The following is a 26,115-nucleotide window of genomic DNA, read 5'->3' on the forward strand; positions in this document are numbered from 1 at the left end:
GCGAAGTGAGAAAAAAGGAAACCTCAGCAAGAAATACCAAGATGGATGCAGTGAATGAGGCAACGGATGAACCACAGTTGGAGCTGTAGGACTGGATGGACAGGACAGGGCTTGGTTCCTTGGGATTTCAGAATAAAGGCTGTTATGCAGAGGTGCACCCTTGGTCACAATGACAGCTGGATCTCAGTGGCCATGCAAACAAGTGAGAAAAAGGCAGGGCCAGATCCCTCTGGGCACAGTCACGTGTGTACGGCTGCCCAGAAATCGCCGCAGCTCCCCAAATAGAGGCTCTCACACCTGTTTCTACCTTCAAAATCCTGGGCAGGATTTCCAGACAACTTGGGAAATCTGCACATTCCCATAATTCAGTGAAAGCCTAGGCACTGCCATGCGAGTAAAGAAACAGGAAGGGCAGACAGACACCATGTGAGCATGCTTGGCTTTTCTTGGATACAAGCAGAAGACTGTGTCAACGAAAACGGCACTTAGCATTAAAGTTTATGACATCTTATCACTGGTTTAAAAGGATCTATTCAGAGTGGGAAATGACTTAAAAGTCGAGAGGTTGAGCACTAAAAAGCCAACACCACTCTTCTATGCTTCTTAGCACTTCTGTGGCCTTCTGCCTCTCTCCTCTTCCTCTTCTACTTTATAAGCTCTCCCTCTTTCTTCTCTGTCCACTCCAACTCCTCTCCACCCACACTTTAAATGGTCTGCCTTAAGCTTAGACCATGTTAGAATAGGAAAAACTGCATTTAAGAGAAGGAGCCACTTGTTGCAAAGTGCCATCAAGAAGCAGCCCTTCCCCACCCCCACAGCAGTCATGCTTCAACCTGTCTGGTGGGCTTTTGGACTGGTAGTCCTGACTGATCAAAAGGGTGTGCTTTAATAAATTCTTCCAAAAATACACTTGCAAATACGCTATTTGAAACTTGCAACCCATTCCTCCACAGGAAGAACACTCTGCTGAACAAAAATTTAGTTACTGAAGCCCACAATATGTAGTGGTAAGATTAACCCTTAATAATGCTTTTTCTACATGGAAAAGCTTTCTTGGTTCCAATTAGGCTGTGCTGAAGAGCCCCTTCTTTGCCCTCCAGAATTAGCCTCACACTCTCTGTTAACAACTTCATCATGAGGGGGGTCCAGGTATGATGTCTGAGGAATGGGGTAAAAGGGGTCCCCAGGCAACAATGCAGGACAGAAGGGGACAGCCAGGCTCTTGGCAGCAACAGCAACCAGAGGCTCCTGGGTAAAATTTTATGGCTGGTGTAATGGAGAGGAAGCAAGGGGAAGGAGAAGAGGGGAACAGCAGGAGTCCCTAAAGCAGACTTGGGGGGGAGGGGGGGCCTCCTGTGGCTCCATCCCCACCTGGGGCTCTACTGCAGACAGGGGTGGGAAAGAGGGGAGGGAAGTATCCTAAGCCAATCACGTGTCAAGAGATAAGGGACTGCCTGAACGCCGTGTGGTACACCAGAAAAACCAAAATAATCCTCTAGGATAACGATGCTCCCATCTCCTGAATGCCATTGCACTTTCTTACAATTCAATCCTCATAGCACTCTGAAGTAGGTTTATTACTTCCCAGCACAGATAGAGTGGTGTAGAGAGACGCAGAAATTTGTCCATGGCACCAAGTATTGAGGTCAGGATTCAAACCCATCTTCATCCAGCTCTCCTCTTCCTTTAGGAACAGATTTCTCTCAATTCCAAGGCCAAGATTAGGATACCAGAAATGGGTACCTTGCCAAAATCATCCCTGACAAAAATATTTGCAAATTAACACAGTCGTACTCCAACTAAATAGAAAATAAAAACTGTCAAATTATAAACTTTCAAAGCACACTCAGTTGTTCTGCCTGAGGAAGACAAAACTGTAACCCAGTCGGTCCCTCACGTGCCTCTACCTCATAAACCTCAAAGGCTCACTCCTTCCCAGAGCCCCTGAGGAGCAGCCTCTGCCACCACATTCACTGCAGCCATAATTCCAAGATGCTATGGGAACAATACTGCTACCTCTTCCACAACAGCCTCTGTGACACTGAAAGACCCCTCTGAAGAGCCAACAGCTGACTTTCTCTTCAGAGTCCTGTAGCAGGCTAATTCCTGAAATCCTTCCCAAACCCAAACAACATTAAAGATAATCCACATTAGTCAATGTCCTACTAAATTCTAGTTTCCATTATACATGCTGTCAATTTTAACTTAGGAAAGCAAAAAGAAAATTTAGATGTCTTTATACGTGTATTTACATCTACTTCCTGAAATGTATATTTAAAGAAAAGAAAAAACAAAGCCATAAAGGTTAAGTGATTTGCACTGTTCAAAGAGCTAAGTAGTAATTTCAGGTTTCCTGGACCCAACCCTAAGCCCTTCACTGTTTGTCGTGCCCTACATAAAGAATCAACCTTCTAAGATTTCCATTTGAGTTCCCAATCACTCGCCTGGTCTAGATAAAATAATTCCTTTCAAAACACTCTCTTGTCTTTAGCAATTAAAATCAAAATTCCCATAGTAACAATCTGGCAACAGCATAAACTTTTGACTACGCTTAGCTTAAAAGCTATATGTTCAAATGCCAATAAAGATTACAAGATAACTCAATGGAAAGAAAATACTATATGTTAAAATAATTCAAAACTTCCTAAATTAGTCAAAACAGCAAAATGAGTGAGGAGGTGAAATGAAAAACCACTATAGTCCACAAAAAAAGCTGAAAGAAACACAAAAACAATAGAGGCAGTTTCAATTCCTGTCTTCTTTTCAAGGTTTATATTTAAATGTAGAAAGGTAAAATTCTGTGAAAAATCCATTATGTATTATCACTTCCTCTCAAAAACAATTCCCCAAAATCTTTCCATTCACCCTTAAGAAATTCAATATTTTTTTTTCTCCATATACCCAAGGTTGACCAATCTCATAAAACCTAGTTGAAACGACTCAGAAGCTCCCCCAAAACTTGATTTCAGTTTCAGGCTCCCAAGTTAGAGTTGAAACAACAAAACAATAATTTGAATATTCCTTCCAAGCACACTCAGAGAATAGGGCCAGCTGCAAAAACAGAGCTATTCGGGTTAACTGGGGATCCTGACTCTACTAACTTCTGCTGGTATTTTCTTTGTGAGGTATGAAAATTGCCTAAAGAGTCTGTCCAACATGCCAAAGGAAGTGGCCAAAAACGAAATCTCAAACAACTAACTAATGCTTACCAAGCACTTTTTATGGTGCTCAACATCAAATGGGTACCAGGAAGGACAAAGTATTATAAAGTACAGTTACTCCAGACTCTTCCACACAGCCCTAGTTTCCAATATTCAGCCCCACTCTAGATCATACAGTCATGAGGTCATGTGTCCTACTTGGGGTCCAGAAAAAATGGCGACTGCAGGCTAGGAAATTTATATTTGAGTTCTGAGAATCAGACAAGTGAAGAATTTTTCAAAATAAAACAATATTCAACAGTGGTTCCCAAATATAGTCAATAGATTAACACCAACGCATAACACATTTATAACCCATTCTTTGACAAAATGAGAAAAAGAGGTATATTAAAGCAGGTCACATAGCCAAAAGTATATAATCTTGGAATTGTTCTTTATTCTGACAATATATCCTTCTTACATTTTAGTGTGTAAAATGTCTTTTTTTAATTAAATGACTGATAGCAGGTAGGAATTTGCTATTCTTAAGCTTTTTACTTTCAAAATAAAACTTGGCTTATGTGAATAATGCTACAATCCATATATCAATCTCAAGGCTTTATCAGTCTACGCAATCTAAAAATCTGGGAGCTACCAATATTCAGGACTCCTACTCACTCATTCTCCTAGACCCGAAAAAGGGGTATAGCAAGAACATCTTATCCTCAATTCCTGACGCCACTTCTGAAACATCAAACCACAATACTGTTTGCTTCTGAGAACTTCTCACCATGAAATGTACTTACACCACCCCTAATTAAATCACCACAGTTTCACTAGCGTGATCCACTCACATGCGCTTTCATGTTTCTTAGGAGACTTCAAAACCTAGTTTATAATCGCCCTGTCCACACCCTCACCCACCATTATATGCTATCACTTTCCAACCTGAAATCATTTAGAGATCTTTCTGGCAAGCCATACAAACCATTCCACAGCCAACTATATCAGAAAAATTTATTAAAGCTACTGCACAGACTGAAGAAGCTGAGAGGCTTCACAACCAGGAATGATAACCAAAATCACATCACAGAACGGCTCTCACAGGCACATCGCTGCTGTGGACAGAGACAGCAGCCTCGGCACTAGCAACACCCATGCAGGACTGGATGCTCTTCCCCATCTCAGGCATCTCTGTGCCTGTGACCCTCCCCACTTCAGCCTCTTCTACAACCACACTCTCCTTTCCTCCACTGGCTCCACTATGACTGAAAAGAAGCCTGTTTCCCTTCTATCAGGAAAAACAAAAACCTTCACTGACTGGATACCCTTGACAGATAAGAAGCTACGTCCAGTTCTTCTCAGCCAAACCTCAGAAACTTGTAACCTATACCAGTAGTCCCCACTGCCTAGTCTTGCAGTAACTCTGTAACCTGACTGCCGCTCCCTTCTTTGCTCTAGCAAAGCACACCAAATGACTTCTTATAACCAAAATCAAAAAGCCCTTTCTCAGTCCTAACTCTTCCTGACCTCCCTTGAAGCATTTGCAATACTAAGCCCTCTTACTCAAAATTCAGTCCTGCAATTCCACTCCAGGATATACACCCAAGAGAACTGAAAACAGGTATTCAAACAGGTACTTGTACATAAATGTTGATTGTAGCATCATTCACATAAGTCAAAAGGTGAAAACAATCCAAATGTCCTAGAACAGATGAATGGATAAATAAACTGTGGCATATCCATACAATGGAATATTATTCAGCCATAAAAAGGAATGAAGTTCTCATACACGCTATAACATGGTTGAACCTTGAAAACACTATGGTAAGTCAAAGAAGCCAAATACAAAAGGTCACATATTGTATGATCCATTTATATGCAATATCCAGAATAGAGAAATCCAGAGAGACAGAATGTAGGGCTGGGGAAAGGGGAGAATAGGGACTGACAACTTAATGGGTACAGGGTTTCCTTCTAGGGTGATAAAAATGGTCTCGAACTAGATAGTGGTAATGGTTGCACAACATTGTGAATGTAATGGTAGATGTCACTAACAGTAAATTTCACAATATGTGTATTTTACCACCAAAAACAAACACCTCCATCCTTCCTCAGATTCCATGTAATTATCCTGTACCCTGTTCTCTTTCTCACTGGCCCTTCCACTCCTGAAATGTAAACATTTTCTCCATCTCACCCTCATTTCTTCTGTCTCCACATTCTCCCATTTGGAGATATCATCTATCCAGAGCAAATCAACTGTCTACTTCAAGAAGATAACTACAGCAAAGGTTGGCAAACTTTTTCAGTAAAGAGCCAGACAGTAAACATTTCAGGCTTTGCAAGCCGCACAGTCTCTGGAACCAGCATAGACAGCAAGTAAAGAAACAGGTGTGGCTATGTTCCAATAAAACTTTATTTAAAAAAACAGGCCACAGCTGGACTTGGCCTATGGGCTGTAGTTTGTCAGCCCTTGCTCTACAGTATGATATACTGCACATCTACATTCCCAGCGCTTTTTTTATGCAGTAAATATTTCATCCAGATTTTTATAAAGGAGATATTAACTCCAGATATCATTCATTAAATATTTACTGCGAGCCTATCATGTTCCAGGCACTGTGCTAGGGACACTGCAGTGAAATGCAGTCCTTGTCCTCACAGATACTGACTAAATGAATGTCACTGGCACCAACCACAGAAAGAAACACTTCTCCCCTAGTGGTCCCAACCCAACAATCCAATCAGTAGCTAAGTCCTTTGATTCTCTTCTCACAATCTTTCTTACTGTTTCCTTCCTAACTACTGCATGCTGGGCTCATATTACGTGCTCAGTAAATATTTCTTAAGTGAATGAATAACTATCACTTTAGTTCCCATTCTTATCTCCCCACACCTGTACTACAGAAATAAGTAGTCTTTCTTCCTCTTCAAACTATTTTGTCTACCACTCTCTCCCCCAATTAATATTCTAAAATGATAACTTCTACCATACCACTTCTCTATTCAAAAACTTTTGATGGTTTCTTACTACTTAATGGATGAAGTTCAAACCATGGTAGATCTAAGCTACAAGGCTCACCATAATCTGGTCTGTCTAATCTTTTTTTTTTTTTTTTTTGAGGAAGATCAGCCCTGAGCCAACATCTGCTGCCAATCCTCTTTTTGTTGAGGAAGACTGGCCCTGAGCTAACATCCATGCACATTTTCCTCTACTTTATATGTGGGACACCTACCACAACATGGCTTGCCAAGCAGTGCCATGTCCACACCCGGGATCCAAACCAGTGAACCCCGGGCCACTGAAGCAAAACGTGGGAACTTAACTGCTGCACCACCAGGCCAGCCCCTGGTCTATCCAATCTTGATAGCCTATCCTCCACTATTTTTACATGACCTCTACATTTCAGTCAAATAATCTGATCAACATCTCTGGAACAAGCTTGTATCTTCCACCCCATACCTTTGGTCATGTCCCCCTACCCAAAAAAGTCTATCATCTCAAAGTCTGCCGTCTTATGGAGTATAGTTCAGAAGCACCTCCTCAGTGAGGTTTTCCTTTACTTCCCAACCACAGTCATGACCCCTGGATGACCACAACACATTTTTACACTGCTCCTGTAGCTTTTACTTTATTCTGTCTTACAGCTATTTCGGCATATGTTGTGGCAATATGTTAGTTCTCATATTAGTTATCTATTGCTGCATATTACCACAAACTCAGCAACTTAAAATGCCACACATTTATTAGTTCACATTTTCTATAGGTCTGGAACCTGGAACACTTAGCTGGGTCCTCTGCAAGGCTATAAAATTACATCTATCTAAAGCCTGAGTGGATCTAAGGGTCTGCTCTACTTGTCGGCAGAATTCAATTTTTGTGGCTCTAGGACCAAAGGCTTTAGTTTCTTGCTGGCTGTCACCTAGAGACAGCCCTCGGCTACTAGATGTCATCCATAGTTCCCTGCCAACATGGCCACTTGCTTTCTCAAAGCCAACAAAGGAGAACTCCATTTTTATATAACAATAATGATGGTGATGATGATAGAACAGCTTTATCATTAGGAGCATACTGGTATAAATTCCATACATATCCTTACAAATTGTGTTACTTTTCTAACCAGTAGCTATTAAAGTACCTATCGCAGAGCTCAGTGTTGAATAAATATTTGCTAAAATGATACATTAATGCTCCTCATTAGATTAAGATCCTTGAAAGCAAGGACATCTGGTATTCTCCATAACACCAAAGGAAAGAATACCTTACTTACTGGCCGAAGGCACTCAGAAATATTCGTTGGATAATTTAAAATGGGCAAAGAATTCCAAGATGATGGAAATGAGAAGGAAGGGTAGAATTTAAGGACAGATAAATATGAATAGGCAAAAGCAAGAGAGAAAAGAGAATTCTAAGTAAGTGAAAAGTATGGACGAACACATGATCTGTGTATTACTTTCTTATTGCTGCTGTAACAAATTACCATAAACGTAGTGGCTTAAAATAACACATTTTTCACTTTACAGCTCAGTAGGTCAGAAATCTGACATAGATCTCAAGGGGCTAAAATCCAGGTGTCAATAAGGCTCAGTTACTTTCTGGACGCTCTAGGAAGGATTCATTCCCTTGCTTTTCCCAGCTTCCAGAGGCTGCCCGCATTCCTTGCCTTGTGGCCCCTTCTTCCATCTTCACAGCCAGCAATGGCTGGTTGAGTCTTCTCACAATGCTATCTTTCTGGTTCTGACACTTCTGTCTCCCTCCTCCCCATTTAAGGACCCCCATGATTATATTAGACCCATACAGATAATCCAGGATAATCTCTCCACCTCAAGATCCTTAACGTAACCACATCTGCAAAGTCCCTGTTGCCACGAGAGGTAACATATTTACAGTTTCCAGGAATTAGGATGTGGACATCTTGGGGTGGGGGTGGCGGGTATTATTCTGCCTGTTATAGTCTGTTTATGAAACAGTAAAGAAAAATAACAGTGTAGAGTAAAACATTGATGATAGAAAGTAGAAGAAAATTAAATTATACATAGTAGACTGTGGAGATCTGGAAGACAGGGCAAAAAAGCTTGGAGTTATCATGGTGGACAACCACTAGCCCTGAGGCACTGGCAAGTCATTTGATCACTCTGGGTCTTACTGGTCACCATATCTGTAAAATGAAGTAATACTTGCCCTGCCGGCCCCACAGAATACTACTAAGAACAATGGAAACAATTTTTTTAAATGCTTTGAAAACTACAAATTAATATACAAATGTAAATTCTTATAGCTAATAAAGGAGTGAAGCCAAGTTACACATCAGCAATTTGGAACTGTAAACCACACTGCTCCATTCCAAACACCCTTTGATCTTCCTGAGCAGAGTCATCTGAGGCCTGACTTACCCAGAAAAAAGCATTCCTTGTGTGCAAAAGTCAGACTCTGTTTAATAAAATATGTAAGTTGAATATATTCTGAGGATAACATCAAAACACATAAAAATCAAAACAAGACTTTAGGGAACCATTAAGAAAACCTGAAAAGACCTAGTTTCTTAACTTGAGGGCAGGGCCTATTAGCACACAATAGACAGACACTAGATAAACATTCTCATAAATGATAGGAGTAACCTCAAAGTGAAGCTGAGAAAGTTTAAATTACGTATGATTTTAAAACCAAGCAAGAGAAAGCATTAAAATAAAGAATTTTACATTCATTCATCAAGTAAATTATAAACAGTGAGTGATGGCATGTGTTTACACAGGGGCTCAATGAGGAAGACAAGGTTCTAAGCTAACTGAGTTAGGATCATCCAGTTGGGATCATCATTAGGGGAAGTATGGATGTGAGTTCTTCTCTAGGGCTGGAAAGAAGTTCTTCCGAGTTGGGGTTCTTCAGCCCAACTGAGACTAACCTATCAGATTAAACTTACTCAATGTTTCATCAAAGGCACTCCTACTATACTATCCATTCCCACACATACAGCAAAATATAAATGCATCCCCCAGGGGCAATGCCCATTCATCTACTCTACACTAAGCACCAAGTCTGGGTCTTATCATTTTGTTCTTCAAGTAAAAAGGATGAAAGAAAATGGGGATCCAAAATTAAGTTGAAGGGATTTTCATAGAGATGTGCACAGAAATAAGAGGGAAACTTCTCTATGTTATCAGACTGACTGAGCTTCCGTTAATGAAGGTTAAGAGGCAATTCTCCATGGTTCTCAGCTGTTTCCGCAGGTCTTATGAGCAGACTTAGTGACAGCTTTTGTTCAGTACTATCTTTTAAAGGATATTTGTAAAGTAGACAGCCTTTTAAGCTGGAAATGGTGTCTCTCTCTCTGGAGCAGAGGAAAGATTCGTTTGCTATCCAGAAGAATAAAGATAACATCTCTCTCCCAGGCAAAGGTTGGTCAGGCTTGCTAGCAGCCCCCTTATAGGTTAGGGTTCCCTAACCTTACAGTTTCTCAACCATGATGAATACCCACTGCGTTTGCAACATCTACCTAACCCTACCACCATTTTGACCCCAAGGGACTTGGGGGGCAAGAGGATGCATGCAAAGAGAACTGCTGCAAACATGAAGATCATGCTGCCTACTGTGCTTTGAGTAATAAAGTTCTTTGTCTCTGACCCAGGAGCACTGTGTCTCAGACCATCATCCAGGGAACCGAAGGAGGCTCACTTGCCAGCATGCAAGCAAGGTGAAATGTCAGGTCTCACAATTCCTGACCAACAGTGGTTCCCATTCTCTTTCCTTAACTCAGGTCACTCCAACAGGAGGATACGCCAACTTCGCAGGTCTCTTGCAATCAAGACTACATTTTGAGAGATTCTACTTTAAGCTAAAATAAATATGCTTATGTTTATCAACATTGGTCACCAAAAAATATTACTATAGCCTACACATATCTGTAAAATTCCAATTCACTTTTAAAGAACAAACGTAAAAACATAGTTTAAAAAAATACTGAAAAACCAACTACTTTTGTGAAAAGTACAAAAATAGAGTCCTCTTCTAAAAAACAGAGGAAATCATGTTATTGTAATAAAAGACTGCTAGAGGTGCAAATTAGAGGCCTTTTCACTCTGCATTAAAGAACATGTTTCTGTTACATGTGACTGTGCAATTCATTTCAGCATTATAATCAAACCCAATGTTTAAGCACATACAATATGACCAAGCTCTATGATTACTATGACCAAGCTCTGGTGGTACTGAGTATAAATACTTTCTATAAAGACTTAGTAAATATCTTTATTTTTTTCAACCTTGCAGTTAAAAAAAATTAATATGAAAGTCAGAGAACGGGGGCCAGCCCCGTGGTTGAGTGGTTAAGTTCACACGCTCCACTTCGGCGGCCCAGGGTTTTGCGAGTTTGGGTCCTGGGCACGGACATGGTACTGTTTATCAAGCTATGCTGAGGCAGCATCCCACATGCCACAACCAGAAGGACGCACAACTAAAAATATACAACTATGTACTGGGGGGCTTTGGGGAGAAAAAGGAAAAATAAAATCCTTAGAGTTATTAAAAAAAAAAAAAAGAAAGTCCAAGAACAGATTCCCAAAAATTCACAAGTAGTGAAATTCTTAAAAGGCACAGTATTAACAGTCTGAAAAAGATAAGGCAAACACCTTTCAGCAAAGTCACTGCATTATATCACCTAACGTCAATTCCATGTAACTTGGCTCTATGTAACTGAGAACCAAAACAATCTACTGAAAAGCAGAGTCATTTCAATGAGTGGATTTACATAAACAATTAAGATACTACTTATGGTAAATCACAAGCTTTGGCAGGAAAACTGCTCACTGGCTCGCCAAAGACTTGGTTTGGCACACTGGTGACCCACTGCCAGGACCATTACTGATAATTTGCTCTCTATCCCACAGTATTATCTTCCAAGTATGCTTCAGTTGGTCATTTCACATGTACCGAGCCCCAGTGGGAATGGTTAGTGGAACTGAGCACCTTGCTTCCATTTAGTCTGGAAATGTGGGATTCCCAAAATTCCTCAAGAAGAAACAGGTGACAAGCTGCAAGTTGGAGAGATCCTCCACAAGGGTAGGACATTAGAAAAATTTAAATAATAAACAAAAATAAATAAATAAAAAGGGAGGAAGGGAGAACTGAAGTATACCAGAAATACCTGGTTAACTTGCATCATGAAGCTAGAGGGAAATATGTTAGTTTTGATGCCAGATAAGTGACAGCCACAGAAAATTCTGGGGGGTGGACAAGAGGACTGGTGAAGGAAGGGTACCATAAAGCAGCATGGACACATATAGGGCTTTCCCACTCCACAGTTGCTGTCCAGGTCATTATAAGAGACTATGTGGCCATGATCTCTCAATTGCACTCAAAGCTTACATTTTAAATAGCTAATAGATTATTTGAACTGGAGGAACAAAACTAAATTCACCATTCCCCAGAAAACTGGTATTCCTTCCCAGTAACTGCACTTCCGGCCATGGTAATACCATCCAGCCAGTCCCCAAAATTAAAATAACCTTGAGATCTCCAACTCTTTCCTTTCTCACATTCCCTATGCCAAACTGATCACAAAGTCCTGTTGTCTCTTTGATTCCCTTTCCTTCTCCACAACCAACATTGTTTGTATCTATATCCTCATTACTACAAGAGGCTCCTCGCAGGTCTTCCTGTCTCCATTGTTTTACTACTCAAATTCATCCTGCATATCTATACCAAACTGCACTCTTAAACCACTTCTCTATTCTTCTCTCATTCCTCCCCATCTTGAGAACTTATTATATGTAATAATTTATTTACTAAATTTATTACACGTAATAAATAATAAGCACTGTCATTTCATAAACAGTATGTGTTGGGTACTGTGCTAGGCATTACTATAATCATGATATCTAATCCACACATCAATTTGTGATGTGGCTATAAGTAACTGTATTTTAAAGAAGAAGAAACTAAGGTTCAAGGTCAAATAATTTACCTAGGGATTACTCAGCTAGTAAGTGGCAGACATTTTTAAATGCACTTTTTTTTAAAGCAGGATTTGAGTCCAGGTTTCAAACTGACTCAATGCCGAGCTCTGTCTGTCACACCACATTGTCTCTGCCTCCCCAGTGCTTATTTCATCAAATCCAAGCACCTCTATCTGCTTTTCCAGGTCTTCCATGATCTGGACTTCTGGACCTTCAATATATTATTTCCCAGTACTCCACCCAGACACCACTCTGTCCAGTGAGGTTAGTTGCCTTGCTGAACTCCAAATACACCACACGCCTTTTCCCATGCGTTTCCATTTCTCTCTAAATCTGACCTCCTTGAGGCCAAGCCCACAGAGCTTTCTCAACTATTCCAGCCTCCAGTGACCTTGTTTTTTTCCCTGTTAAAACCTACACAGTCATTTCTCTTTCACTGACCTCTTACCCCTAAAAGCCGCAGGCAAATCATTATTTCTGGGTTCCTATACATTCATTTTCCTTTCCTATCTAACCTCCCCAAGTCCAAGCACCAGGTCTTACAGTCTGTATGTTAAGTGTTGGGGCTACGACAGTGAACAAAACATTTAACAACATATACTGGTTCAAATAAACGTATACCTAATATTCTAGCACAAAACAAAGTTAACTGATTTTATACTCATCTCTGGCTACAATACTGACTCAAAAATTAGTTATCAAAAACTAAAACAAATATTAATTCCCTGGCTGACACTAAGTCACCATTAGGGGCTATACTTAGAATGTTCTGTTGAATTGAAGTTTAATCAGCCAAAAAGAAAAATTTGACCTGCCCATCGAAAGTATGTCATCGCAAAATGACAGTTCATCAAATGCTTCTTCACTTGGTCTACGATTTTCACATGCATACATAAATATAACTGATCAAATAACTGGTAAGGTCTCCAACTGGAATAACTGTTAAAAGCTGGAAACACAGCTTTTGAGATAGAAAAATGAGAATGAAAACAGTAACATCTTTAACCATCCTTCACTGAATACAAGACTATGTAAAGGACTTCCAAGTCAAAAAAAAGAATAAAATAGCCTATAAGTGGTCCTTAGGCAGTTCACCTTCCTACAAAAAGGCCTCACAACTAACTCTTTTAATACAACAGCATTTACAACCAGAAACTTTCAGGGTAAGCGATGTTCAATAATCTCTTGAATTAATGATACTTTAGAGCATTTTTATTTAAGGAAAGATATTCCTGTGATTCAACGACTCATTTATTATTATCATAGGACTTAACATGCTATAAAACTACTTGTCAAATTTCTTGTCCCCAACTAGACTATCAGCTCCTTGAAGACAAAATCATGTCCATCTTGGTGATGGCTATGACCCCAGCACCTAGCTCAGCACAGAATAAATCTCACCAAATATTTACTGTATGAATAAAACCTCAACTATTAAACACGAAGCTCAAAATATAGTTGCTTATATTTTTTAATACTTCTATCCAAAAAGTAAATAACAGGAATTTAAAAATTCTTCCTCACAAAAAATCACTTCATTTGGTATAACCTACAAGGGCAGACAGCTCAGATTTTTCACTTTAACCTTACAAATTCTGGCAAAATACAACTCATCTGTGAATTTCTTCTTAGTTTACACACTCAATTATAAATTCATTAAAGTTAATCGATCCTCATGTCACAGCATTTTACATTCTGAACAGACTTCGGAGACCACCAGGTAATCCCTTCGCATTATGGATCAAGAAACAGATTCAAAAAAATAAGGCTATACAATTAACTGGTGTTAAAACGCAGCCTCTGATTCTCAGTTCCATGCTCTGTCCTCAATTCATCAATTAATTACATGTAATGCAAAGACATAAAAAACCTTTTTATCACATAATCTTTGATCAAAGTAGGACAGTACTCAAGACATCTTTCTCATTTCCAATTATGCCAAATCTTTCATCCCAGGACCGCAAAGCACAGTAAGGCAGATTTAGACTGAAGTCCACTGCCCACAATCCTCTTACATGGGAAGATAAGACCAGATCCCAGATCTGCTTTGCACATTCAGTCTGTAAGACTTACCAAATATCAAATCTGTTGGCCTCCTAGTACTTTAAAGCCTTTGTGGTTGATTCCAAATACTACGGAACTTTCTACGCCTAGATAATAGATTCCCCGTGCAAAACAAGTAGAAATATTAATACCCTCCATATTCAACTTCCTTTCCTAGAATTCAAGAAATCTTTTATTATCTTGTTAACACTGTGAGGAGAAGGTCCATTCTAGCAACAAAGAAAAGGTCTCTATTTTATGTGCCAGATTTATTTTCTATTTGGTAGGAATTACTCTTCCAATCCGGCAGCAAAGGTAAATAATTTGCCCAAAGCCATGCAGCTCCTAAGTAGCTAAGCAGTAATTCAAACCCAAGTTGACCTAGAAATTCAATTCATTCTCCTTCACTTCCTCCAAGACAGAGTCCCAGTCTTCAGGGAGTTTGCAAAATAAGTCACCAACATGGGCCCTCCAAAAACTTAACTAAAGATAAGACCTAAATGACACTGCAAATAAAATAAAATGAAAGGCATATAATGTAGTAATGATTAACACAGGCTTATTTTACTCCTATAATCTACCCTTCCACACTGCAAAAAAACTCCTGAATATGCTTTATTTTTCAAATTTTATATACAATTTATTTAACTCTCCTTAGAATTTATCTGTTGAAACGAATCACAAACTTTACAGAAAATAAAATTACTGGGATTTACATTTCAAATCTGACCGCAAACAAGAGCTTGACTGACCTTTGGGCAATATACTTGACCTCTGTGCTCCTTGGGGATAAAAAGAAAACTGCCTCATAGTTGCTTCTGTTGTTTCAATAAGTTAATAAACGTAAAGCCCTTTGAACAGGGTCTGGCACAAAGTAAATGCTCAATACTTGTTAATTATTGTAATCTACCATAATTATCATCACCATCATCATCATCTAGAAGATCAATGTTATGATGTTACCAGAACATGACATTACTAGAACATCAATGTCATAAAGATGTCATTTTTGTCTGTTTTGTTCACTGCAGTATCCCCAATGCCTGACACACAGTTGACACTCAAACATTTGCTGAATTAATTAATTATGATTACTAGTACTTCTATTACTAAATAGAGGATGATTTGCACTGAAATGTAACTGCCTCTGGGGAAAAAAGATTAATTGAGCATGAAAAACAAATTGCTACCTGGAAATTTAGGAGCGGTGTGAAACGAGGAACTGCTAGTAGCCCAACTGCAATGCTTCCTGGAAGAGAGAAGCGGGGAGGCTGCTTCCAAGTCAAGGAAGCATCTCTTCAGGTTAAACTAACCCACCAGAAGAAAAGTCAATACAAAAGTATTTGCTAAGAGCCAAAAGGTTTTCAAGCTTAGACAGGCTTCTTTGTTCCTAACTGGGTAAAAGAACCTAAAATAGGGGACTTCCGAATCTCCTAAAGAAAATCTAACCTGGGCCTTGACAGCAAGGACTAACCCCACTCTACAGAGAGGAAAGGAGCATCAGAGAAAGGAATTAATGTATCTAAGGGCACAGCAAGCAAAGTGGGAGCTTTAACTCTCAGATCTGAGTGCAGATAGAAGGGTCCCCGAACAATGTGTAGTGGCCACACAATCAAGCATCTCAGCCTCTCACCCGCCTCTCTCCACCACAGTGAAAACCAGGACTGTCCATGTGCTTATCACGGCTCATGGGCAAGTTCTTCATTCACAATTTTCATCGAGATAACCCATCAGCCAAGCCACAGCCCGAGGGACCTACCTGCTTCTGAGGATCCCATGAATTGGCTAATGGCTCTTGACCCTCCACCAGAAGCAGCAGAGGTTTATGGCAGGAAAAGGCACTTTAATCATTTTCATCTCTTACTGTGAAAACCCTCAAAAGAACGAGAACACTGGGGAAAGGAGCCACTAGGAGTCCTGAACAGGCCTCAGAGAACATAGCCCTCTACCTCCTTTCCCCATCCATATTCCAGACTTCCACTAAGACATACAAGCTAATAATGTTAACATCAACTAATGGGCACAGTAAAGCACTAATCAAAATATATAACAGCCTTTAAAAACAACATATTTCTTGAAAGCAGTGAACTTCTGGTTTGTAGACAAACTGGCCAACAGAGCTAGTCAGACTTGACACGGGAGAGAAGGTCCTGAGAAAAACTTAGTGCATTAAGAGTTCCTAGGCAAGTTTCAAGTTCCCCAAATCTCAGTTTCCTTGTAGGATATAAGGTGAACTGTAAAAATACGTGGCACCTGAGGTCAAATGAGATAATTTATATAAAGTACTTGGCACATTGCCTGGCACAAAGTAATCATTCTATCAATGTAAGTAAATTTTTTCTGTACCCTCCCCCAAATAATTATCTACCAAGTATCCAGAATCCTGGTTAAAAGCAAACATTTTGCCTCATTCCTTAAGCCTGATTCTTTACATGGCAGCACAGCCAAATAATTCTGGTTTAGTGATAACTTCTGTCTAACAAAAGTTTAGGAAAGGCTGTTTCAAAGGATAGGCAAGTTGAGAATTCTACCCCTCAAAGAAAGCCATTCAGATCACAAGGACAATTAAGAGAACTTTTAGTTCATCTGAGAAATCAAGTCAGTAACTAAAAAAACTCACCCTCAATTCCAGCCTTGGAGTCCAGAAGCCAAACCTGGACATGTGCAGCACTGGGTTTTCACACGTCAGGAATGGACAAAGCAGCGCTCAACATGTCTGGAGGCACTGAAGGCAAACTACCAGCTCAGTCAGCATATGGCCTTGAATGAACAGTGAATGTCTAAATTCTGTTGTCTAAAGCTAATCTCCCTATAATCTTGTTAATTTTCCTTTGTAGATCAAATACCAAAGATTTCTATTTAATTACCCTAAGCCTCTCAATCTCTTCAAAGTGCAAACATTTTGTTAAAATAATATGTTAAATGTTATATAAAGTTAACCTAGTTATCTTTTCCTTAAATATTGGAACAGATTTGATTATTTATTCAGATGTACATCTATTATTACTCAACTTTATAGAACACTACAATACACATTTTACTACTACATATAGTCTTTTACTCCAATTTTCTGGCTCAAAGCAGTCTCTCTTTCTTGTTGTTAGTGGAGGACAGTGTTGATTAGAATCCCAAAACAATGGAAAGACAAGAGTCTAGGGGTCTAATCCTAACTGTAGGGCTAACTTGCTGTGTGACCTGGGGAAATCACATCTTCTCAGTCTCCTTTCCTCCTCTACATAATGATGCTAATTTAACTCTAGTTCTAAAATCCTAATATAGATGCCAAGCGAATTTTTTTTAATTTAGTGGTTAAAAGGTGTATAAAAATAGTTGAAAGTTTATCACACAAAACTGGACAGGTTATTTTTCCCCCCTTAAATGTCTACATTCCAAGCTCTTCAAATCTGAAGTTATAACAAATCATTTCATCTCTGAAATTGCAACTTATCTGCCAGTTATATACCATACAATTCTCCCCAGTACACTGACAATGTCTTGCTTCTACCCAATCAACAAGGAATGGATCATAACATTTTATTTCCATTTCTATAGGCTTCTCCAATTTCCAGGCAAGTTTTCTGCATGACAATAAACATCAGTAACCAAAGATTAATTTAATTATCAAATATTTTGAGTACCTAATCTGTGCCAGTTATGCCAGATATAGGGGATAAGTGATTAAGACACTTCTTTCTTATCCTCAAGGAGCCACAATCCTGCAAAGAAACAGCACGTGTGCCATCACTCTAACCCCTCTCCCAGGCAGACATCACTAATCAGTCATGGGCCTCTCCCTTGAAATGAATACAGCTTTGGCTCCAGGATTCCATGTAGCCATTACTAATCAGATGGGCCTGTTTTAACAGACCTCATCACAACTGTGAAGAGAATGGTACTTCTTGCCAATTCTCAATTACCATTTTCTAACATTCTAAATTAATTCTTAAATGAAGAGAATGAAGCCTATGAAAGCCACCTTAGTCTAGATCAGGTTATCCATTTTACATATGTTCTCTTTAAAGGCCAGGGTCGTTTGACGGCAGCTAGTACATGCTCAAAAGAAACTAACGAAATTAGTGAAAATAAAAATAAGGCCATAAAATTTTGAAACAAAATAATATGGCTTAAATAATCTGTCCCTGATAACTCAAAGGGTCCAACTCTTTCATCTATGCAAGAGTTATCAAAATTGTGTTGTCTTCAAACTACAGACAAGTTAACTTCTCTTGACCATGACCAGCTATTCAAATATTCAAAGATAAATGCTTTGTCTTCCATGCGTGCATCATGGTGCAGGACTCTGGAAGCTTGAACTGTACTTACCTAAATGTTTGACCAACTCTAAACCACTTCCTAAAGAAAATCTAGGCCTACCTACAGGTGGGAAGGACCTCACCAAGTCAAATTCTTCCATATTTAAAACAATAATAGTAATCTCTCTATCAAACACACCTGAGAAAGTAATCTACAGTTCCAACTTGCCCGCTCTCCTGGCAGAGAGCAGCTTGAAACAACAAATATTAGAAAAGGAAAAATCCACAAATATTAACTATTCAATTCTCCAAAGTCTCTACCTACCAAAAAGTATGCTTTAGCCACCCATCAGGGGGTAATGAATGTGTGTCCTAGGGAGATGATTCTGTTGTCTTTAAAAAACTACTATCATGCATCATGTTGTTCAAGTCTGTCGTTTAAAAGCTATCCCTCTGAGTTTAGTATTAATAAAAAGTTTCACTCATCTATCCACTTTGTCTTGACAATCAGGAAGCTCAAAGCTGAATTTCACGCCCAACCAACAACAGCTATCCTTTGCTCCGGGTTCTGGTATACTACATCCATCTTCCTATTGCCTTCACTGCAAACTCGTGTTTCTCTGTTTTTCATGCTTTTTATGATAGTCCCATGATGTGTTTCTTACTAAAGCCACATCAGAATACTTTTGGAAATGAGCAAGGGGTATAAATAATTTAATAAAGTAACTTCATTACTAAATATTTGCCCTCACTGTCCCCCAAAACCCTCCCCTCTCTGCACTCCTGTGCATGCTGTTCACCCCGAACATAATCTCTGCTATTTCTAGCTTTCAGTGACTTCTCCCAGAGTCCTGAGGTTGAATGGACCAATCATTTGGCCTCTAACATACTAGTACAATACTAATTTTTCCATATGCACTGTCTGTTCATGTGCATTGTCTTAAGTTCCTCAAAGACTGTGAGATCCTAGTGGGCAAAGAGTACATCTTACATATTTTTATATTCCCAGCAGCATCAAAACAAGCCTTGCACACTGCAGACACACAATAAAGATGTGTTCTGTTAACAGGAAGAGTAAGTCAACATTTTCGAAAGCCCACTAGATGAAACCATGTAGGACATAGGACGTAAAGGCTGAAAGGGAGGTTTCTGTTTTAAAGCAGTTTACAATCCAAAGAACTAAAATATGTAAATTATCTATGTAGCCCTCAGGGATTGCATATATGTAAATACAAAGAAAGTTCCGGGAATGGCTGCATTTGGCAGGGTTAGGCAGAGTACAAGGCAGCTTTCAGTTGAGTTAAAAGGAGTAAGACTTGTGAGGGCATTCAGCCACACTCCAAAGAGGTACAAGGTGGTAGTACTCAAAGAACAGCAAAAACATCTCCATGGGTGTAGCAAGGAACAGCCAGCATCATTAAACAATGGACGTGAACTTTGGGGACAGCTGGCAGAGGGCCCAGAGGCAGCAATGCAAAGCAAGAGCCTGGTTTTCTTAAAGGTGATTTAATAAAGTAAAAACTTGGGAAAATAGTTCACAACTACTGTGTCAAGAATAGATAGGAGGGGGAAAGCTAGAATCAGAAGTCTGACAGTAAATTCTAGAAATGCAGATCAGACAGGGCACCTTGGCTATCTGCACTCATTCTCAAGCAGGAATTTGGGACAACCCATTTAAGAGCCTATCTCGGCACACTTGTCATGACAGCCCCAAGTGCTAGAGCAAGGGTTTCTACCTCACCTTTTTGATTCTGAGACCTCTTCTTAGAGTAAAAGAGTAAAATAATGTCTCTCCCTGTCACACACACACAGAGCTGTAATTTAATGTACGTGGCTTACCACAGAGGCAGGATAACAAAATGGCTTAGAGCAACTCCTGGATTCAAATCTCAGCTCTGACACTCTTTAGGTGTGCAATCTCAGGGAACATACTCAACCTTACTTAGCCACGTGTAAATGGGGGATAAAAAATTATACCTGCCTCTCAGTAGAGACACATAAAATGTTTAGAAGAGTAAGTAGCTTGGTAAGTTCTCACCCAATATTATTAAGAAAATGAACAATAAGGTATGAATTTTCAGACCCCCTGTATTAACTTCAGTTCTCCAGAGGTCCTTGATACCCAGGTTGAGAGTCACTGTCCTAAAAGATAAATGCAAAGTATAGCAGAATAGCAAATTCCATCAGCAAGGACTCATGTGGCAGCCACAGAATTAAGCACTGTCCCAGGGGCTACAGAAGTCAACACAACACCCAACAAATAAGGGAACAAAGCAGAGGGTGGATGTTGGAGGAAAAGGAGAAATATTGATGCAGAAGTTAAAAGGAGCCTGAAACTCAAGCAGGAGCTTAAAGTTGGAAACGAAGTGGGGAGCCAAAAATGTCTGGTCAGGGTGTGGCATATTGAACGTGTGCTTAAGGAAGACTTTCCTGTTGGAGTCTGCAGGACAAGCTAGAATGGGGGCGACTTCTGCAGCTCCCTCACCCTCAGCCTCAGCCAGACAACTGCAGTCAAAGCTCTAAATAACGTTCTATTTCTAACCTGCACTGATTCACACTGCTGGTCACTTAAACTGGTAGAAGCCACATCAAGAGTTACATTAACAGCTTAACTAATTTCTTGATAATACTAAAATCTCTGCCTTAAAGAGCTCATGTAAGCTTAGTAAACACTTGAGCTTCAGATCCAGGCTAAGAAATCAGAAAAAGGGGAACCATCTGCAGAAGGGCCCTCAGCATTAGTATAATTAGTATACATACTATATATATACAAGTATATATAGTATGTTGGCCTTGACCTGCCTTACTGCCTGAATTTAAGGGTTCTCTTCCTCAACCTCAGATCCTTGTCCTACCACCTCTCCTACCAGTTTTCAAACACTTGCTACCTTTAACAAAGTAAGATGCATGAATAACTAGAAACTAATCCGGTAACAAGTAGTTAAAACCATCTGTCTAACAGGCTTTGACTTTATGCCTCGCCAATTTCAACTTTTTACTAATGTTGGAGAGCGCTGAAAGGAGAATCTGAATCCCAGCTGGACACTTGCTAGCTGTTTGACCTCAGGCGAACCAAACGTCCATGCCTCTGTTTCCACATCTGTAAAGTGGGGATCATAAAAGCACTCCCTCAAAGAACAGTTGTGAAAACTAAATGTTATTATTAGTCAAGTGACTCACATAATAAGAACAGTATGTATTAGCTATTATTACCACATTTACTTCAGAGTAATACTGGCCACCACCAGGAGATCTCCAGGGGCACACAAATCACATTTTTTCTACAATAATACGTGGGCAAAATTATTTCATCCCCAGTGAATCTAAAACAGCACGTCTCGGTAAGACACAGTGGTCTAGCCCTACCTATTGCAACACCTCTAAAAGATGATGTCACAAAACGGCTATGCTCAACCTGTGACCTGGGGTTCCAACACTCGGGACAGTTCCTCGTGATTACCTCAATCAAGGAAGTCATTTCTTTGGAAACGGTACCGTATCCTAACTTTTGGACCAGTCTGTCACATCCACTTCAAAAGTGTGAGCATGAATCTCAGAAGTTCGTGTGATTAAAAGAAGTTTTTGTGAGGTGTGTTTTTTTAAACAAAAGACGTTTCCTGGTCTGGGACTCCACAGCACTACTTTCTTTTCTTTATTCCGCCGTCTGGAAATGTGGTGACGGGGAACCAAACAGCACGGCACTCCCTCCCCTGCTTCCGAAGCCTTGGCAGGCAGGCGGCCCTAACGCGCCGATAAAGCAAGGGGACCGCTCCGCACAGCTTCACGGACAGCCGGGTCCCTTCCCTCCCCGGGCACTAGACCCGCCAAGAACGCCCTTCCAGGTGCCCCCCAGAGGGCCTGGAGAAACCAGCGCTCCGGTCACCTGCCGGACAGGTGAGAGAGGGTCGTCCTCCTCAGGCGTGGGACCACACCCCTTGCAGAACACACGCTCCCCGCCCCCGAGGAAAACGAGAATCAGCGCGCGCAGCGCACTCCCCACAAACCACCTTGTCCCCGACTCGGGCGGCAGACACCTTCCGGGACACCCGGAAGGCTGCTCCTGGAAACGCAGGCGGCCCCGAGCGCCAGGCGAGGCGCACACGTGCCCGGGCGGCAGCAGGCCCGGCTCCGACCCCGCCTCCGCACTCACCTGGCCCGTGATGCCAGTGATGAGCGCCACCTTCCTGGGCTTGCCCATCTCGCCGTCCCCGGAGCCCCGGGCGCCGGGGCAGCGTGCCGGCGCGTGTGCCATATCCCCGTGGGCGCGCGGCGGCGGGCAGGGCAGAGCGGAGGCAGCAGGGCTGAGGCAGCGGCGGCGGAGGACGTGGGGGTGTGCCCGCGCGCGAGTCGCCTCGCCCAGGGTGCAGGCAAGGAGCGCACCGCGCGGCCGGCCGCCACGATCTGACTGGCGCGCTCGGGAGGCCAGAGGGGGAAGGCCGGGGGCGGGTCGAGGCGGGCTCGGCGGCCCGGCAGCTGGGCTGCGGCCTGGCGGGCGCCGCGTCATCCGCGTCAGCCCGCGACGCGCCCGCGGCGCCGGCGGCAGGCCCCGCCCCCTGAAACGGCCGCGCTCCACGCCCTCTCCGCCGGCCGCCGCGCGGGAGGGGCGGGGCGTTCGTGGGGCGGGGCGGTCGTGGGGCGGGGCCTGCCGCCAGGCTTTGCTGCCGACGGCCGGGCTCCTCCGAGCCTCAGGGCGAGGGAACTGACAGCTGGCGTTCCCGCGTGACTTGTCCACTCGCGAGGGCGATGGTGGGTGGCGCGGGCCATCGGCGGCCTGGACTTCACCGTCCTACCCTCCATGGAAGCCCTATGTCCTCCCCTCCGCCCTTCCGAATCTCCCGGGAATCCAAATAGTACCCGAGGATGCCGGGAGGAACTGTGGGCTGACTTTTCCGTTAGGAAAAAGCCATGAATTCCAGATCGACGCGTCACGGGGCCTGGGTCACCGGCTTTGATAATTCGTGGAAACCTGTTGCAACGCCTTTTGAGGAGTCTGGTTTTATGTTACTTGAAGGGCACTAGCGTTACAAGGCCCCTGAATGGGGTCACAGACGTGGGAAATGACTAACCTCACCTCTAGCCTGGCTTTCTGGTTCTTGAATTTCCCTGAGGCTTGAAACCAGCACACAGTTCCTTGTAACTCCGTTCCACGCATTCTACTTCGGAGGACTAACAGGACACAACAAGAAAGTCTCTGGCCCCACCCATGTGCAGCATAAGGAAATATTGACAAGACTGCACGGATCAATAAACTTGGATGTGGACAATTTCAAAAAAAAAGTAATTCAAATGCAAGGTGGGGTCCTAGCTTGATGTCTTTTGAATTTGACTTCCACGTGGCAGCTGCACATTGCACTGGGAAAGGGGCAGAGTTGACTCAGACAGTGGGAGGATAGCAGGTGTATGTACCTAAGCCGTTGACAGGAATCCAGGAAGGAGACAGAAACTTCCCTATCTCCACTGCTCTGCTTATCTGTCCATATTCCTCGCCCCAGTAGATCACCTCAGATCGTTCACTTCAAATCAATTTGAGTGACTAGGAGAATGCCCAACCTAACATGCAAGATGTATTACAGAGCTCAAATCCCCAAATCAGAAAAGCTTGGGATTAAATTAAACATCTTCCTGTCTGAGCTCCTCAGGAATTTTCCTTACGTTTATGAATAGACTTATCTGGTTTCACACCTTGCCTCTCCTCTGTCCATTTTATTCTGAGAATGACAATAAATGTCTGTTACATGCAGTAGCAGCAGGCTGCCTCTGAGACGTGAATGAAGAGGCCCTAACACAGAGGAAAGTAAACACTTTCATTTAGGAGAACTCACTGTAACCAGGAAATGGTTTTGAAATCTATTAGATTATCTTAAAAACTTATATTTGTTTTAATATAAGTATGCTTTGAATTAATTTTCAGATAAACTATTTAACCTTTTCCCCAAAATCAGTGAAAACAATGGGTACTCAGGGAGGACATGCCAAGTGTCTCTGCAGCAGTGAGACCTCCTCCCACACCAGACATTTGCCTGTCCTAGTAAGAAGTGTAACAGTAGAAGACCCAGAGAAAGAAAACTGATAGTATTGTAGGGCCTGTAAATAAAATAATTACAAAATATTGAGGGAAATGGTAGTTCAGGAATACGGGGTAAGGTTGAAAAATGAAGGCTATTTCTCTAGAAAACTTCTCTGAAGAAAGGTGGTAGGGCAGTGTATTGGTCTGCTACGACTGTCATAACAAAGTACCACAGACTGGGCAGCTTAAACAGCCAAAATTTATTCTCTCACAGTTCTGGAGGCTGGAAGTCCAAGATCAAGGTGTCAGCAGGGCCGGTTTCTTCTGCAGCCTATCTATTTGGCTTGTAGATGGCCATCTTCGTGTTATATGGCATTCTCCCTCCATATGTGTCTGTATCTAAATTTCGTCTTCTTATAAGGACACCATCCAAAATGATCTCATGTTAACTCAGTTACCTCTTTAAAGGCCCTATCGCCAAATACAGTCACCTTCTGAGTTACTGGGTGTTAGAACTTCAACATATGAATGGGAGTGGGGAGAGGGGCACAATTCAGTCTATGACAGGCAACTAGAGAGAAAAGAGAGATTTTCCTTGTTTGGTTTTTTTGAGCCGAAGGGGAGCTGGTGGTTGTTGCCATCCTAGTGGCATTAGGGCAACTGGAAGAAAGTCAGCACAGGGTCTGGGGCAGCAAGTAGATTATGTTAGAAGAAAAGCTACAGGATAGTGGACAGTGCAAAGGGCAATGGTCCTAGTTGTATTTTACTCTAAGACAGTGGTTCTCAACCATGAGTGACTTTGTACCCCAGGGACATTTGGCATTGTCTTAAGACATTTTCTGTTTTCACAACTGGAACTCTGCTACTGACATCTATTGGGTAGACACCAGGTATGTTGACAGCTTGCCTTAACAAATAATTATCTGGCCTAAAATGTCAATAGTGCTGAGGTTGAGAAACCCCGCTCCAGGAGATGGTAAAAGGTCAATAAAGGACAATTACAAGCACACGGTTGAACCGACAAACACTCTGGCTATAATATTCAGTGACTTTAAGGTGTGTTATGAAGGAAGCTAATAAATTTAGTAACTAATTGATGATGCTTATACCTTCACTCACAAACATTGCTAAGCTCCAAAAACATGCTAGCTGCTGAGGGTAGAGCAGTAGAGAAGAAATAAGCTTCAAGGAGCTTATAGACTAAAGGCGATGTGACAGTGTATCATTTCATAACTTTAATACCATTTCATATCCATTTTAACATGATACAACATATGAAGACAAGGGCAAGGCCACAAACTCCAAGTTCTCTAATTAGATAAAAGTCAACTGTATTAGTCAGCTCAGGCTGCTAAAACAAAATACCATAGAGGGAGTGGCTTAAGGAACAGAAATTTGTTTCTCACAGTTCTGGGGACCAAGAAGTCCAAGATCAAGATCAAGAAACCCAAGATCAAGAAATCCAAGAGTTCTCTTCCTGGCTTACAAAGGGCTGTCTTCTTGCTGTGTCCTCACATGGTGGAGAAAAAGATATCTCTCTTGTGTCTCTTCTTATAAGGGCAATAATCCCATCATGAGGTCTCTACCCTCATTATCTAATTACCTCCCAAAGGCCCCCTCTCCAAATACTATCACAATGCAGTTTAGGACTTCAACATATTAATTTTGGGAGGATACAATTTAGTCCACAGCACCAACCATTCTATACAATACTTAA

At 41.5% G+C, this 26,115-nt stretch overlaps 1 protein-coding gene across 1 annotated transcript in view; it reads right to left on the reverse strand.

Moving 5' to 3' along the window:
• Positions 1 to 22,971, reverse strand: part of GMDS (GDP-mannose 4,6-dehydratase) — a 656,076-nt gene extending 633,105 nt beyond the window's left edge. Inside the window, exon 1 of the mRNA XM_023624356.2 lies at positions 22,542 to 22,971. Coding sequence (XP_023480124.2) covers positions 22,542 to 22,895 — 354 coding nt within the window. The 5' untranslated portion in view covers positions 22,896 to 22,971. The remainder of the gene's footprint in view (positions 1 to 22,541) is intronic.
• Positions 22,972 to 26,115: the final 3,144 nt, after the last annotated feature.

Source organism: Equus caballus, chromosome 20 (genome assembly GCF_041296265.1).
Source record: "Equus caballus isolate H_3958 breed thoroughbred chromosome 20, TB-T2T, whole genome shotgun sequence".
NCBI lineage: Eukaryota > Metazoa > Chordata > Mammalia > Perissodactyla > Equidae > Equus > Equus caballus.